Genomic DNA, 15,865 nt, shown 5'->3' on the forward strand with positions numbered 1-15,865 from the left:
CAGCATGGCAATGGTGGTCAGGGATGATGGGCGCTGAAGTCCAAAACATCTGGAGGGCATGAGGTTGCAGAAGGCTGGTCTAAATGACTGGCCTGCATCACACACAATATGTGACTATCCGAAGGGACCGGAAGCTGGATGAGAACACAGGTCCATCTAGCCCAGCCTCCTACATCCTACCATAGGCCTCTAGGAACCCAGCAAAGGAGAGTTTGAAGGCAACAGGTCTCTGCTGCTCTCTCACTTCCTCTGATATTCACTGTGAGAATGAGCAACAATTCATGAACCAAAATTCATCAAAGTCTGCACTTCGATGAATTTTGCAATGCAGTTCTCTAGCCAAGCTTTGTGTATGAAAATGCATATAGGGTTTGCATAAAAATATTCATATTAGTGAAAATGATGTAAAAATGCATTATACAGTACTGGGAACACTGTGTTGCAGAAATGTGTATATTAGGCAAAATTGCATACCAAAACGGTTGAGTGTTATCCAACTAAAGTGTCAATGATAAAGCAAAGATTTCTACTTGTGCAGTGGGATTTCCCCCTCACCTCTCTTCCCTCTGCACCCTCCCCAAATCTGCTCCAGAGCGTTGGGGAGACCTTTAGAGCAGATTTAGGGGGGTGCATGGTGGGGAACAGTAGGAGAGAAAGTTCCTTTGGGAAAGTGGAAATCCTTGCGCCAACAGAATGAGTTGCTCAGCACAACTTTTGAGACAACCATACACTGGGAGAACTTTGCACTAAAATGTTGGTGAATTTCCAGGTGTTCACAAGGCAATCAGGTGCTGCAAGAAACAACCAACTCTATCAGCCCAGCCAGGGCTGGAGGGGACTCGGCTGGGAAAGGCTGGCCTAGGAAAATTCAGGCAAAAAGCAGAAGGCGTTCCTTCCCACTCCTGACAGCATTTCAGCATTTGCCCTCTCTCTTTGACCTGACAAAATGCAAGCCGTTTGTTATATCGCACACACCCAACTAGCCCATTTTTCTGGGACAATGACAATCCCTGTTCCTGACAAAACCCTGCCCCTATTTTTTTTGCCATTTCGAAAGCTGCTCTATTCTGTTAGCGGGCACAAAGATGCACATACTAATCATTTGGGTTGCAAATATCTCCTGCATCTGTTGTTTTAATACGTCAGATGGGAGGTATCTGAATGCCAGCGGTGGGGTGGTGAGAGTGTCAGGCCAGGGTCACAAAAACACTAGCTGGAATCCCCACTCGGACCTTCTCTTAGCTTTACCTTTCTGAGAGTTCTGCCATGAAGATAAAATGGGAGGGGGGGCACGAAACATCTTGGAGGTAAAGAGGAGTATATACCTAGTGAGCAAACAATTTGTGCACCAATCACACACACGTGTGGATGCAAAAATCCCCACAACCACTTCCCCCTTCACTGCCTGCACCTGGGTAGCAAATACTGGCTGGTTTTTTTGCGTAGCACCTACTCTCCGGCAAATAAATACGAGAATTCTCTAGCAAAACCTTTTAGGCGTATTTAGTTGGAAACAGCAGCGCAGTTCTGGGCACGTTTACTCAGAAGCAAGTCCCACTGTATTCAGTGATGCTTAGTTTAAGGCAAGTGGATAATGAATCACAGCCTTAAGTTCAATGGGGTTTACTCCCTACAAGTGTGTGTGTGTGGGGGGGGGAATCCAACCCAAATATCCTACCAAAACACTCTCACAGAGCATTTCCATTTGTATTTACTGGCAACTAAGTCTCAGTAGGCTCGGTGGAATTTACTGCCTTGTAAGTGTGCAAAGGACAGCAAGCTTAATTATTTTTTAAGTCAACTGGTCAGGTTAATTGGCAGCAAGTAAAAGTGGGCAGTGGAAGAATGTACCTCCTGGGGAAAGCAGAGGCCTGTTACAAGCAGTACCCAAGAACGTTCCAGATGGCTTCCTATTTGCACAAAGACAGGGATTTATTTATTTATTTATTTTGAAAAATGTCATCCAGGAGGGCTTTCAAGTTAAGTGTGCTCACAGGATAATTTCCTTTTCCTTTCTGGATTCATGAGCTGGGATTGGGAGGTGGGCATTTCTGTAAACCACCAGGCAGTGATCCCACTAAAGGGGCTGGTGATGGGGAAAGGTAAGATCCACAGACAGGCTCAAGGGAGCTTCCTTTAAGATAAATGTAAAATCGCATTGCAAGATAGCATCGGATTCAAAGATGTTTAGCTATGAACCAGGATATATCTGTATACCTCTTATAAGATATAGGTAGCCGCAAGGAAATGTGATGTGGTCTGAAACACTGGGATGGGGGGGAGCCACCCCATCACCCCCACTCTAAAACAACACCCCTGAAAGGAGGCAGCTGCCATGCTAAATTATGAGGGACACAGGCATACATTGAATTACCAGTCCACTTATAGACAGGGGAGGAGACTGGGGGAACCCCTCTTCATTGGGAGAGGAAAGAACCTGATCATATAACTATGTCTGTCTATATAGCCAACTTTTGGGGAGACTTAAAGGTATTGGTGGGGAAGCCTTATATACTATACATTCACTTATCCACTGTAGAACTGTCACTTTCCTCCAAGAGTTTCCCCCGGTTGACTTCTGCCAAAATGAGAGATCCAATCACTATCCCATTACAGCCTCTCGGCATTCAGAGTTGGTGGCAAGCAGTACACCTACCTCATCTCTCCAGCGGAGTGTGCTGCGAGGGCCGGATCCAGTGAGCCCCAAAGGCACAGCAAATTCCTGTCCTTTCTGCTGTCACTCCTACCGGTCCGTTAATCTAGAGCCCCTTGCTAGGTCTTCAGCTCTGGGGTCCCTGCACTCCCCAACACGTTCCCATCCATTCTGGAAGAAGCAAAAAAAGCCAACCAAAAAACCCCCTTTCTTTTCCCCCAGTTTGTGCATTCAGAGCTGGTGGGGGAGATGGAGAGAGCCAGGCGGCAGCCTTCCAATCCTGTTCTGGGAGAAGAAGGTCACCCGTTAATCTGTCTCAATGACACGCAGAATTACCTCAAGATGATTTAATCAGAGAGGCCTGGGCAAGGAGGAGAGATGCTGGCTGGGAGACTCCAGGCCCCACAGGGTTAATCTCTTGGAGACTGAGGCACATGGTGGGTCCATGTTGCCCCCTGCCCCCCTCCCCATATCCACATCTGCCGGCATCTGCTCTAAACTTCCAAGCTCTTCCATGTGTTGTGTGGGGCAGACTGAAATGCTAACCGTCAACTAGAATGAGAAAATGATGATAATTTAAAGGAGAGATTAAGACACAATTCCTGACCTAAGTGGGGAAAGGTGTCTGGATTTCTGCTCCTCCCGAGAACCAGGACAGAACCTGTCTACCACAACGGCCCGAGTTTCGCTTTCCGCACCTAGAAAAAGGCCTGAATGACACCTACCAAGAGGAGAGATTAAGAGTCTATATTTACGCCTGCTTATGAAGGAGCTAGGAGATGTGCTCATGGAGAAGGCAAGTGGACAAGAAAGGAGAGGGCCGGCTGAGAGAAGACATTCAGTGGTGGCCCTCGCAACGAGTTGGGTGCTAAATGCCTGAGGAATGGTGCTAGGAGACACTGAGTCCCCACCTAGTTTGGGCATGGGGCAGATTTGGAAATGGGAAAAAGCGTCATGGGCTCCACAGAATAGCTACTTCACAGGACACAAAATGAGCGATGCTCAGAACCAGCCCATCCAAAAGACAGGTGAAACATCTGCACCTCTCTTCCCTCCTCCAAGAAACCAAACCAAACCAAACCAAACCACAGGCCAGAAAGCAAGCAACAGCTCCCCACCCCAAATAGGCAAAACACCCTCTCAAAATCCCAACATTCCTCAAACAAAAGGAAAAGCAGGCAACTCGCCCTCAAACAAACCAGAGCAGGGAAAGCACCCCCCAAATAGAGGCTAAAGCATTCTGGGGAAGAGGAAGTAAGAGGTCAGGAGAAATGAACTAAGTTTTCCAGTCAGATCAGCATCCCCTCCACCCTGGGTAAAAGAATTAATTTCCAAAACATCAGCTATAAAAATTAAAATTTGGGACGGGTGCCAGGATCTTGACTGGTGATAATGTATCATGATATATTGATATATCACAGTGTTTTGCTGGTGATATATCACAATGTTGAAATCCAGATACCACCCAGCCCTATTACTCAGTCACCCAAAAGTCTTGGGCCATAACTGCCTAGATTGGGTCTGCCATAGCCAGGATTCGTCCGTCAAAAATGGCGTCTGGGCATAATTATCGAGTATTGGTTATAAATGTCCAGGAAAACCCAGGTGTATGGCAGACCATATGGGAAGGTGTTTTTTTAAGCGAATTTCCCAAAAATTACCGGTAGCTAAAAGAACTTCATTTTTGTGTGGAGATTTTGCACAAAAAGCTCAACAACTTTGCCACAAAACAAAAGTTCAACTTCTGTGTCCGGATTTACACTTTTTGTAATATGGCAACCCTAGATATTTTGCAAGAGTAAAGTAATGGGGGGGGGAGGCAGTCAACTCTATCAGCATCTCATAGAAGGGGAATAAATACCCTGGAAGTGGGGTGGGGCACCTTCCTTTTTGGTCAATATGATTGGTCAATAGGATGTCAGAACAACAAGGAGCTGTGCATCACAAAATCAGTGGATTTCCTGTAGGAATTACCTTTTTATAAATATTTTTTATGTTTTTCAATTTTATACATGTCAATAATTTTACAATCGTTTTAACATTCCGAAACTCAACTTCCTTCCCCCTCTTTCTGCAGTTCCTTAAATTTATTTTTTTATATTTTCTGCATATTCCAAATTAACTTAACCATTTATTCATCTACTTTAAATGTATACTCTTATAAAACTGCAGGTTATTACAATAATCCTGCCAATGTTCTTATCTGTTTACAGTTTGTTTGTAAATATTCAATAAACCATTTCCATTCTTTTATAAAAAGTTCTTATTTTTCCAGTAAGTTTCGCCCTTACTATTCCTACAGGAATTATCACCCTCAGAATAAAACTTGCCTGGTAGACTGAAAACAATCCCATTCCTCATGAAAAGTCTTTGAGAGGGTGCCATTTGCCCAGTGTAAACTCTGTGGCTAGAGAAAGGGACTCCCTTTCACTGCACCGGGACAGAAAAATTCTCAACCCAGCTCTGAGGCCGTGATGGTACTAAGTGAATCGTAAATCGCTTTGTGGTTTATGAAATATTCTAAGTCCAGAGACAGGGAGAGGATAAAAGCCAGGAAAATCTGCAGACTACATTTAAACCTGTCTCCAGCCACACAGGGAGGAGGGCGGGTTAAAAATAGCAATGGTTAACCTGTTGGTTATAAATAACTACTTAGCCAGTGTTGTAAACGGCTCGAGGATTATTAATACATATGGAAGGTTTTAATCACTTAGTTGCTTACTGCCAGAGTTTAGGTAAACGATGTCTAGAGGCATCTACTTCAACTGCAATTTGCATTTGTGGTTTCAGGGATAAATGCAGTCTCCCTCTTTTCCTAATCTGCATGCACGGCACATGTATTGATGCAAGGAGAGGGTCATGGAGGTCCTCAAACCAGGACCCACCATGCTGACAATAAATAGATCAATGGTACTTAAAAAAAATTCGCTTTTGTGTATCCGATTCAGTATGTTTCTGGGTGCAATTCAAAGTATTGGCATTCATCCCTCTGAGGTCTTGCATTATGTCACTCTCCTCTTCTGAAATTATTCTATATTTATTTATACCCTGTCTTTCCCCCAACAGGGAGTCCAAGTGGCTTAAAGATAAAAATAAGAACAGACAAAACATTTTTTAAAAAAATCAATCCTATATAATAATTTGCAAGTTGTCCCTGCGTCCAAGCTGTCCCGTGTGTCCCTGGGTCACTGCGCATGTGCCCCAGCGACACAGGGATTGGACAGCAGAGACTACACGCGCGCACTCTCTCCCCCCCCCTGCCTCCTCCAACCGCCGCTCCTGGCCAGAACGTCAGGGAAGCGAGGGTGGAGGCCGGCGGAGACCTCCTCCTCACAACCCTCCCTGGCCCGTGAGAGGAGCGGCAGGAGGCCACGAAGCAGCGGCGACGAAGTAGGGGTTTGTGTCCCGCGTCCTTCCTGTCGGCGACAACAAGGACAGGTCCCAGGGTTCGGAGAAGCGCTGCGCAAGCGCTTCTCCAAACCCCAAGATGTCTCCTTGCTGTCGGCGGCTGCGGGAGAGGAACGGAGGAGAAGAAAGCAGCGCTTTCTCCTTCTTCATTCCTGTCCTCCTGCCGCCGACAGTAAGGACAGGTCCCAGGGTTCGGAGAAGCGCTGCACAAGCGCTTCTCCGAACCCCAGGATGTCTCCTTGCTGTCGGCGGCTGGGAGAGAGGAACGGAGGAGGAGAAAGCAGCGCTTTCTCCTCCTCCGTTCCTGTCCCCCTGCCGCCGACAGCAAGGACAGGTCCCAGGGTTCGGAAAAGCGCTGCACAAGCGCTTCTCCAAACCCCAGGATGTCTCCTTGCTGTCGGCGGCTGCGGGAGAGGAACGGAGGAGAAGAAAGCAGCGCTTTCTCCTTCTTCATTCCTGTCCTCCTGCCGCCGACAGTAAGGACAGGTCCCAGGGTTCGGAGAAGCGCTGCACAAGCGCTTCTCCGAACCCCAGGATGTCTCCTTGCTGTCGGCGGCTGGGAGAGAGGAACGGAGGAGGAGAAAGCAGCGCTTTCTCCTCCTCCGTTCCTGTCCCCCTGCCGCCGACAGCAAGGACAGGTCCCAGGGTTCGGAGAAGCGCTGCACAAGCGCTTCTCCGAACCCCAGGATGTCTCCTTGCTGTCGGCGGCTGGGAGAGAGGAACGGAGGAGGAGAAAGCAGCGCTTTCTCCTCCTCCGTTCCTGTCCCCCTGCCGCCGACAGTAAGGACAGGTCCCAGGGTTCGGAGAAGCGCTGCACAAGCGCTTCTCCGAACCCCAGGATGTCTCCTTGCTGTCGGCGGCTGGGAGAGAGGAACGGAGGAGGAGAAAGCAGCGCTTTCTCCTCCTCCGTTCCTGTCCCCCTGCCGCCGACAGCAAGGACAGGTCCCAGGGTTCGGAGAAGCGCTGCACAAGCGCTTCTCCAAACCCCAGGATGTCTCCTTGCTGTCGGCGGCTGGGAGAGAGGAACGGAGGAGGAGAAAGCAGCGCTTTCTCCTCCTCCGTTCCTGTCCCCCTGCCGCCGACAGTAAGGACAGGTCCCAGGGTTCGGAGAAGCGCTGCACAAGCGCTTCTCCGAACCCCAGGATGTCTCCTTGCTGTTGGCGGCTGGGAGAGAGGAACGGAGGAGGAGAAAGCAGCGCTTTCTCCTCCTCCGTTCCTGTCCCCCTGCCGCCGACAGTAAGGACAGGTCCCAGGGTTCGGAGAAGCGCTGCGCAAGCGCTTCTCCAAACCCCAGGATGTCTCCTTGCTGTCGGCGGCTGGGAGAGAGGAACGGAGGAGGAGAAAGCAGCGCTTTCTCCTCCTCCGTTCCTGTCCCCCTGCCGCCGACAGCAAGGACAGGTCCCAGGGTTCGGAGAAGCGCTGCACAAGCGCTTCTCCAAACCCCAGGATGTCTCCTTGCTGTCGGCGGCTGGGAGAGAGGAACGGAGGAGGAGAAAGCAGCGCTTTCTCCTCCTCCGTTCCTGTCCCCCTGCCGCCGACAGTAAGGACAGGTCCCAGGGTTCGGAGAAGCGCTGCACAAGCGCTTCTCCGAACCCCAGGATGTCTCCTTGCTGTCGGCGGCTGGGAGAGAGGAACGGAGGAGGAGAAAGCAGCGCTTTCTCCTCCTCCGTTCCTGTCCCCCTGCCGCCGACAGTAAGGACAGGTCCCAGGGTTCGGAGAAGCGCTGCGCAAGCGCTTCTCCAAACCCCAGGATGTCTCCTTGCTGTCGGCGGCTGGGAGAGAGGAACGGAGGAGGAGAAAGCAGCGCTTTCTCCTCCTCCGTTCCTGTCCCCCTGCCGCCGACAGCAAGGACAGGTCCCAGGGTTCGGAGAAGCGCTGCACAAGCGCTTCTCCAAACCCCAGGATGTCTCCTTGCTGTCGGCGGCTGGGAGAGAGGAACGGAGGAGGAGAAAGCAGCGCTTTCTCCTCCTCCGTTCCTGTCCCCCTGCCGCCGACAGCAAGGACAGGTCCCAGGGTTCGGAGAAGCGCTGCACAAGCGCTTCTCCAAACCCCAGGATGTCTCCTTGCTGTCGGCGGCTGGGAGAGAGGAACGGAGGAGGAGAAAGCAGCGCTTTCTCCTCCTCCGTTCCTGTCCCCCTGCCGCCGACAGTAAGGACAGGTCCCAGGGTTCGGAGAAGCGCTGCGCAAGCGCTTCTCCAAACCCCAGGATGTTCTAGCGCCCGTTATTGAACGGGCTGAAATACACTAGTAATTTAATACAATGATGGCAGTGGACAAAGATGTAACTTTTGAATAGATGTTTTTGGTAACAAAAAAAGGGGGGGGAATGAAACACACAGAAACAATTAAAACATTGCAATAAAAACAGGATGGCACCAAGCCCTTTCATTAAAAGCAGTCAGTTCCACAAAGCCTGTTGGGACAAGAAAGTCTTCACCTGCCATCAGAAGGACGACAAGGAGGGAGTCAATCAAACTTCTCTAGGGTGCGAGTTCCAGAGTCTGGGAGCAGACTTTGCTAGTTTCATTCTCAAGAGACAATGGAGTGCATCTCTGGGTGTGAAGTTAAACCGCTACGTTAGCAGCACCCAGGTGACCTCCCTGTGGTGCAAGCCTAGGCAGTGTGTATGGAGGTCCTACCCAGATGAAAAGGCACACACACCCTGGCCTCCAAAATAATAATAATAATAATAATAATAATAATAATAATAATAATAATAATAATTTATTTATACTCTACCCATCCGCTTGGGTTTCCCCAGCCACTCTGGGTGGCTTCCAACAAAATATTAAAATACAATAGTGCGTCAAACATTAAAAGCTTCCCTAGTCTGGTAGTTGTTTTTCTCTTTGACATTTTGTTGGGAGGGCATTCCACAGGGCGGGTGCCACTACTGAGAAGGCCCTCTGTCTGGCTCCCTGTAACCTCACTTCTCACAGGGTGGGAACAGCCAGAAGGCCCTCGGAGCTGAACCTCAGTGTCCAGGCTGAACGATGGGGGTGGAGACGCTCCTTCAGGTATACTGGACAGAGGCCGTTTAGGCCTTTAAAGGTCAGCACCAACTGTGCTTGAAAATGTACTGGGAGCCAATGTGGGTCTTTCAGGACCAGTGTTATATGGTCCTGGCGGCCGCTCCCAGTCACCAGTCTAGCTGCTGCATTCTGGATTAGTTGTAGTTTCTGGGTCACCTTCAAAGGTAGCCCCACATAGAGAGTGTTACATTAGTCCAAGCGGGAGATAACCAGAGCATGCACCACTCTGGCTAGACAGTACACGGGCAGGTAGGGTCTCAGCCTGCGTACCAGATGGAGCTGGTAGACAGCTGCCCTGGACACAGAATTGACCTGCGCCTCCATGAACAGCTGTGAGTCCAAAATGATCTGCTAAGTGCCTACCCTGTTATTCTTTTGGTGTTTGGCATACTTTGCAATGGCTGTTTTAAGCAAAATGAATTTTATCTTGTTTCAAAACTAGAACAGTATGTCCCCTTTGAAGATGCATCTTGGCATAAAATTGATGAAGCAGTGTTCTTTTAAGTTAGCCTTCCACACCTACTGGTCTCCAGGTGTTCGGACTACCATTCCAGTCAGCCCCAGTCAGCACAGCACAACCACAGGGAATCCTATCTGGATGTTTTACCGGTAAAACAGACTTTGCAGTCTATTGCATCTTTAGGTCTCAATTCAGTAAAATTTTTGTTCCTGTGAATTTCTTAAGAACCACTTCTAAATTCATGAGAGTGTGTATATGTTGCAATGGGAGAGGAGCTCTGCGGTAGATTTCACTGGAATTGCTAGCTGATCACTCCAGCTGTATACTTTGCTTAAAATAACTAACACCTCTGCAGCAACCCCAACACGAGTGTTTCTGTCTTGTAACTAGGGGGAAACAAGAAAGCTTGTGGGGAAAGGCAAGGCCTGTCACCTGAAATAATACGTAATAATTTATTTATTTGCCACCCATGTGACTGGGTTCCCCCAGCCACTCTGGGCAGCTTCCAAAAAATTAAAACATCATAATAAAAAATGGCAATAGTTTGATTAGTGAAAAGCAGATTTATAGAAAGACCTCTACCTCAGAGTCAGTAGGTAACCTCATCCTAGAATCATAGAATTGTAGAGTTGGAAAGGAACCGAGAGGCTAATCAAATCCACCCCCCCCCTTGCTTAACAAAGAAGGATGTTCCTACATCATCATCATCATAATTTATTATTTATACCCCGCCCATCTGGCTGGGTTTCCCCAGCCACTCTGGGCGGCTTCCAACTGAATATTAAAAACAGTACAGCATCAAACATTAAAAACTTCCCTAAACAGGGCCGCCTTCAGTTGTCTTCTAAAAGTAAAATAGTTGCTTATTGCCTTGACATCTGCTGGGAGGGCGTTCCACAGGGCGGGTGCCACTATCGAGAAGGCCCTCTGTCTGGTTCCCTGTAACCTCACTTCTCACAATGAGGGAACCGCCAGAAGGCCCTTGGTGCTGGATCTCAGTGTCCAGGCTGAATGATGGGGGTGGAGACGCTCCTTCGGGTATACTGGGCTGAGACCGTTTAGGGCTTTAAAGGTCAGTACCAACACTTTGAATTGTGCTCGGAAACGTACTGGGAGCCAGTGTAGATCTCTCAGGACCGGTGTTATGTGGTCCCGGCGGCCACTCCCAGTCACTAGTCTAGCTGCCGCATTCTGGATTAATTGCAGTTTCCGGGTCATCTTCAAAGGTAGCCCCACGTAGAGCGCATTGCAGTAGTCCAAGTGGGAGGTAACCAGAGCATGCACCACTCTGGCAAGACAGTCTGCAGGCAGGTAGGGTCTCAGCCTGCGTACCAGATGGAGCTGGTAGACATCTGCTCTGGACACAGAATTAACTTTTGCCTCCATGGACAGCTGTGAGTCCAAAATGACTCCCAGGCTGCACACCTGGTCCTTCAGGGGCACAGGGACCCCATTCAGGACCAGGGAGTCCTCCACACCTGCCCGCCTCCTGTCCCCCAAAACAGTACTTCTGTCTTGTCAGGATTCAACCTCATGTTTAGATGTTCCCTATTCTTGTTACGTACATACACATCTTAGGGCTGAGTTCTGAAGATACAGCACACGTTTCAGTGCTAAGTCCAGGCCAAAGTGAAGTTTTTGGAAGATGTGGAAATTTATCAGCACGGACTGCTTGTACTTTCCTATATACGACTACAGGAGCGAGGGTAATTCTAGCTCAGGTCTGGAAACAAGAGTTAATTCCATCAGTAGAAGACTGGAGAAGGAAAATGGTGGAATATATGGAAATTGCAAAACTAACATCGAGAATAAGACAGCAAGGAAGCGAGGTATACATGAAAAAATGGGGAAAATTGATAGCATATATAAGATAGTTGAAACAAAATAACATATTAAATAAGAAATTACTCACAGAAGGAAACAAACCCACAACAACAAATTAGAAATCTTTATTGGACATACAAATAGAAAATACAAGTACAATGTATAGTAAATTTTTTAAAAAACCACACACATATATATATTTATATATATACAAAAAGAGGATTAAACAAGAAAATATAAGTACAAAAAGAAAGAGGATGAAGGTTTAAAAACGATATGAAGAATGTTGAAAATAGACTGAAACCATAAGGAATGTTATACCGCGCAACCAAACGCATGAATATAAAAACAGCAGAAGAAAGTAGTGTGGAAGTCGATCATCGGAAATTTTTGTAACTTTAGGTTTGAACTTTAAGAGTTGTTGTTATTATTACTATACTAAGTTGAATTTTTATTGAGAATTATAGAGAATTTGTAAAGATAATGAATGTAATGAGCCCAAATGTTTGATAACGGAATATGTGGTATGCGAAAACTAATAAAAATTAATTTAAAAAATAATAATAAAGTAGGCAGACGAGTAAGAAGAGACAGGTCAAATCCACACGATAAATCTCAATGCTAGACAAATCCACACGTGGAAAAACAGATGGGGAAATCATGTAGGGTGGCTGAATGCACCAAGGACATTTGGAGGCTGGAATGTGCTTGCTTAGGGTAGCCTTCCCCAGCCTTGGAGGGCTCTGTCTATATTAAGGAAAAGCTCCCATCAACCCCAGCAAGCACCTCATGCAGTCCAAGACATGTAAAGGACCTGGCTGTGGAAGGCTGGTTTAGGAGATGAGTTGACCGATTATTGGATTGCGGTTTTGTCAGCATTTGGCTAATAGCATGCAGAAGAACTGATATTGCAACCCAGGAAGCAAAATTATTCTATATTTAGTTCCCTCCTCATTAAAAAAAAGTTAGCAGTTTATAAACTTAAAAAGAGTTCACTGTGTGCGTACACAGTCCCACACAGAAGCAGGGAAGGTTGCACTTGATTGCTCCCACCTTGAACGGACTGTTTCCAACATCCTTTCCATTTATTAACTAGTGCACAGGCCCCAAGAAGCTACTTGAAAAGACAGGTGGCATTATGTGCATTATACCGATTGCAAAAGTTCTCCAGCAAGCGACCTCCGTAAGCTGCTCCTTGAGCAAACTGGGCCTGTCACCTCTGACCCCTGAATGGACTCTTGGATCCTTAAGTATAATCACAATCTATACACAGCTGTTTTCTCTGAGCTTTGTGTATTTACTCAGTATCTGGAGAATGGCCAGGTTTTGGGGGGAAATCTGAGAAATCATGAATACTCCACCCTCTGCAATGGGGAAAAGAGGCTCAAGTACTACTCAAGAGAACCTTTCAAAGCGCATTTTAAAGAAACATTTCCTCAGCCCAAGGGCTTGTTGGTAGATGTTGGTCTTCTACCGTTGCCAGCTATGGTTTGGAACTTCTCACGGGACAGAGAGACACTGGTTTGTTTCCTTCTTCCTCCCCCATTATCCAGATCAACTCATCTCCCATCCATGTTTCCCCTTTCCTTCTACAGTCACCTCCCTCCTTTCCTAGCCAGAGCTTCTGGATATTGAAGCATTTGGTGTAACAGAGACCATCAGTTCCAGCTAACTTGAAGAGGCGAGCAAAATATGAGTTAAGTCCCCCCCCCCCCCCGGGCTAATTGGTGAAAAGATAAACATGCTCGGCCCATAATATGGTAATTCTGCAGAGGCGGTACTGCACAAAGTGTTTCTGAACCCAGAAGGGTGTGTGGAAATGAACACCTGCATAGTGGGATTTCATGCTACAGGAAGCTAGACAAACTGCAAAGCTTACAGTTATCTTTGTGCCACGTTTCGGTGAATCTGTTTGAAGAAGTTGCTCCATCAGCCTCATCTGTGCTTCTTCGCATGCTGAAAAGGAACTTGGTCGATTGCATCGATTCAATTAACGTTGACATTTCTGCCTTGCACATGAATTAAGTTGAATTAGGATTTGTTTTTTGTTTTGTTTTTCAGATAAAGGCAAAACCAACCAGATGTGAAAAGCTTGGCCACACCTTGGAATGAGTGGTATTCTCTTCAGCTCCTCCTCCACTGTTCTTTTAAAAAAACTAGCACCAATTCAGATGGGCTCCATTGAAACCTAGAGCATATTGATGACACCGTAGCTCTATCGGAACTTCTGCTGCAAGAATCAAGCTCATCTGGAATAGAGAACATTCAAAGGCAGTTTTGTATGCCAGTCGGGAGTCCAGTCCAAATATGGCTTGGCACTGCAGTACTATAGGCCAATTGGGGGGATTAATTATCTCGCTCTTCGGCTGGGCCTCCTCTTGTGTTACAACTTTCATACCTTTTTGGAAGAACCTCAACTTGGAATTGAACGAATTGGAGACCTGGAACACAGGACTTTGGCATGCCTGCGTCATTCAAGATGAAAACATAATGGAGTGCAAAAGCTATGGCTCTCTCTTAACCCTCCCTTTGGAGTTCAGAATCTCTAGGATTGTAATGGTTCTCTCAAATGGACTGGGATTCCTTGCCCTCTCTATTTCTATTTTGGGGTTGAACTGTCTGAAGATAAGGGAACAAAACCTTGGACTGAAAAAACGCCTCGGAATCGCCGGAGGAATTCTCTTCTGCATTTCTGGAATGGCAACCCTCGTGCCAGTCTCCTGGGTTGCCTACAACATAGTGCGAGAATTCTGGGATGAAACTGTGCCAGAGATTGTCCCAAGGTGGGAATTTGGTGAAGCATTATTCTTGGGCTGGTTTGCTGGGTTTTTCCTCATACTAGGTGGGTTTCTTCTGATCTGCTCAGCTTGTTTCCTACAAACCCAAACAAAGTCCAAGCAGTTTGCTGTCCACCGTAAGCCAGAGGTGCGAAAGGACCCCAGGTTACAAAGTCATCATCAGTACTTGCCACCTAAAAATGCAGACCTTGTAATCTGAGCTGCCTACTAAAGTCTCTTTAAAGGTTTCATGAGAACAATTTGAGATGGCCAGAATGGCTTATAACTGACTGGCTGGAAACTGGGTTATTGTCTAGGATCCTTCCAAGCATTCTTTATGGAGCACTTTTTGCCTGAAAAATATGCTTGGGAAAGCAAACATTCTGTACTTACATGTGTCATACCATGTTGTGCGGCATTTTCAGTGGCAACAGGGATACCCATCTCAATGACTGCAATGTGGGAACTTAAACATGAATGCATAGAAATAAATTGTTTTCCTTCAAAATTTACTAGAGTATTATTAATATATTAAGATGGGGACAGGGGGAATGGATACAGGATTAGAATCCCCGTTCTTTCCTGTCCAAGACTAATTTTTCCTCCAAACAATCAGGAAAGTGGCCGTTTAATGACCTACCCCTTCACTGGAAAGAATTTTTGTCAAGGAGACTGGCTGTAGTTATGATATCCAATGTCAATAGCAAGCTATCAAGTTTTATTCAACAGGCATTGTCAGACCTTTTAAGGAGTACTTAATTGCAGTGTAAAAAAAAAATATTGAACCGTTTGTTTGCTTTTCACATGCATCAGAAATCTCTGTCTTTTGAGACAATACAGTAATAGGGTTTCAGGGGAAATGGCTAAATGGACACTTCTCAAACAGAAGCATGAAGCATAGGGAAAAATACCTTACGAATTACAGTCTCATTATTGGTGGTGTCTGGTCTGCTTAGAAGCCCACCCCAGCTCAATGGGTCTTACTCCATTGCAAGTAGGCAAAGGCTTGCAACCTAGGATCCATATGGTAGGTGTTGAATGAAGATGATCTCTTTACTGTTCAACCTACCTGTGCACTGAAGCAGGTAGCAGGTGAGATGAGTACATTGAGCACAGCAGTTGTTTTGACAGAAGCTCCTTTAATTGCCCTGCTCTCTTTTGAGTCTGGAAACCTTAAAGAGAAACCAGCAGACCCTTTGCTTGGAAATTAAACAAAGGGTCTGCTGGTTTCTCTTTAAGGTTTCCAGACTCAAAAGAGAGCGGGGCAATTAAAGGCACAGAAGTCCTGTCCTCTGTTGAGTCTGGCAACCCTACTGGCAACACCCAAATCTAAAATGTCAAAAGTAAAGGCAAGCAACGTTTTCCCCAGGAGCCTTACACCTATGTAATAATAGGGGCCCAGCCTATGTGCACAGCAGTCCACCCCAAACTAACCAGTCAGTGTTTTAGATTAACCAAGGATCAGCATCACAGGCTAAATAATGAGGCACAACACCACTGGAAGTGGTGGAGCAATTAATCTTAGCACCAAGGCAAGTAGGATGCAGACTAAGTCATGTTAAATGGCTATTCCAGTGGTGATCTTTGCAAAAATTCTCCAACAGCAAACACTCCCAGTGTTCAAACACAGTTGAGAAAAGGAGAAAGATAAAGTCTAGACCATGGGTAGGCAAACTAAGGCCCGGGGCCCGGATCCGGCCCAATCACCTAA

At 46.9% G+C, this 15,865-nt stretch overlaps 1 protein-coding gene across 1 annotated transcript; it reads left to right on the forward strand.

The window, feature by feature from the left end:
• The first annotated feature begins 13,642 nt into the window (after nucleotides 1-13,642).
• LOC132591202 (claudin-22-like) lies at nucleotides 13,643-14,612 on the forward strand. Its single transcript, XM_060268547.1, has one exon. The coding sequence runs from the start codon at nucleotides 13,685-13,687 to the stop codon at nucleotides 14,372-14,374; it is 690 nt and encodes a 229-aa protein (XP_060124530.1). The 5' UTR covers nucleotides 13,643-13,684; the 3' UTR covers nucleotides 14,375-14,612.
• The last annotated feature ends 1,253 nt before the right edge of the window (nucleotides 14,613-15,865 follow it).

Source organism: Zootoca vivipara, chromosome 15, assembly GCF_963506605.1.
Source record: "Zootoca vivipara chromosome 15, rZooViv1.1, whole genome shotgun sequence".
NCBI classification, from domain to species: Eukaryota; Metazoa; Chordata; class Lepidosauria; order Squamata; family Lacertidae; genus Zootoca; species Zootoca vivipara.

Excerpts from the sequence above, each read along its gene's own strand:
- LOC132591202 (XM_060268547.1), top strand. The coding sequence starts at position 13,685 with ATGGCTTGGCACTGCAGTACTATAGGCCAATTGGGGGGATTAATTATC.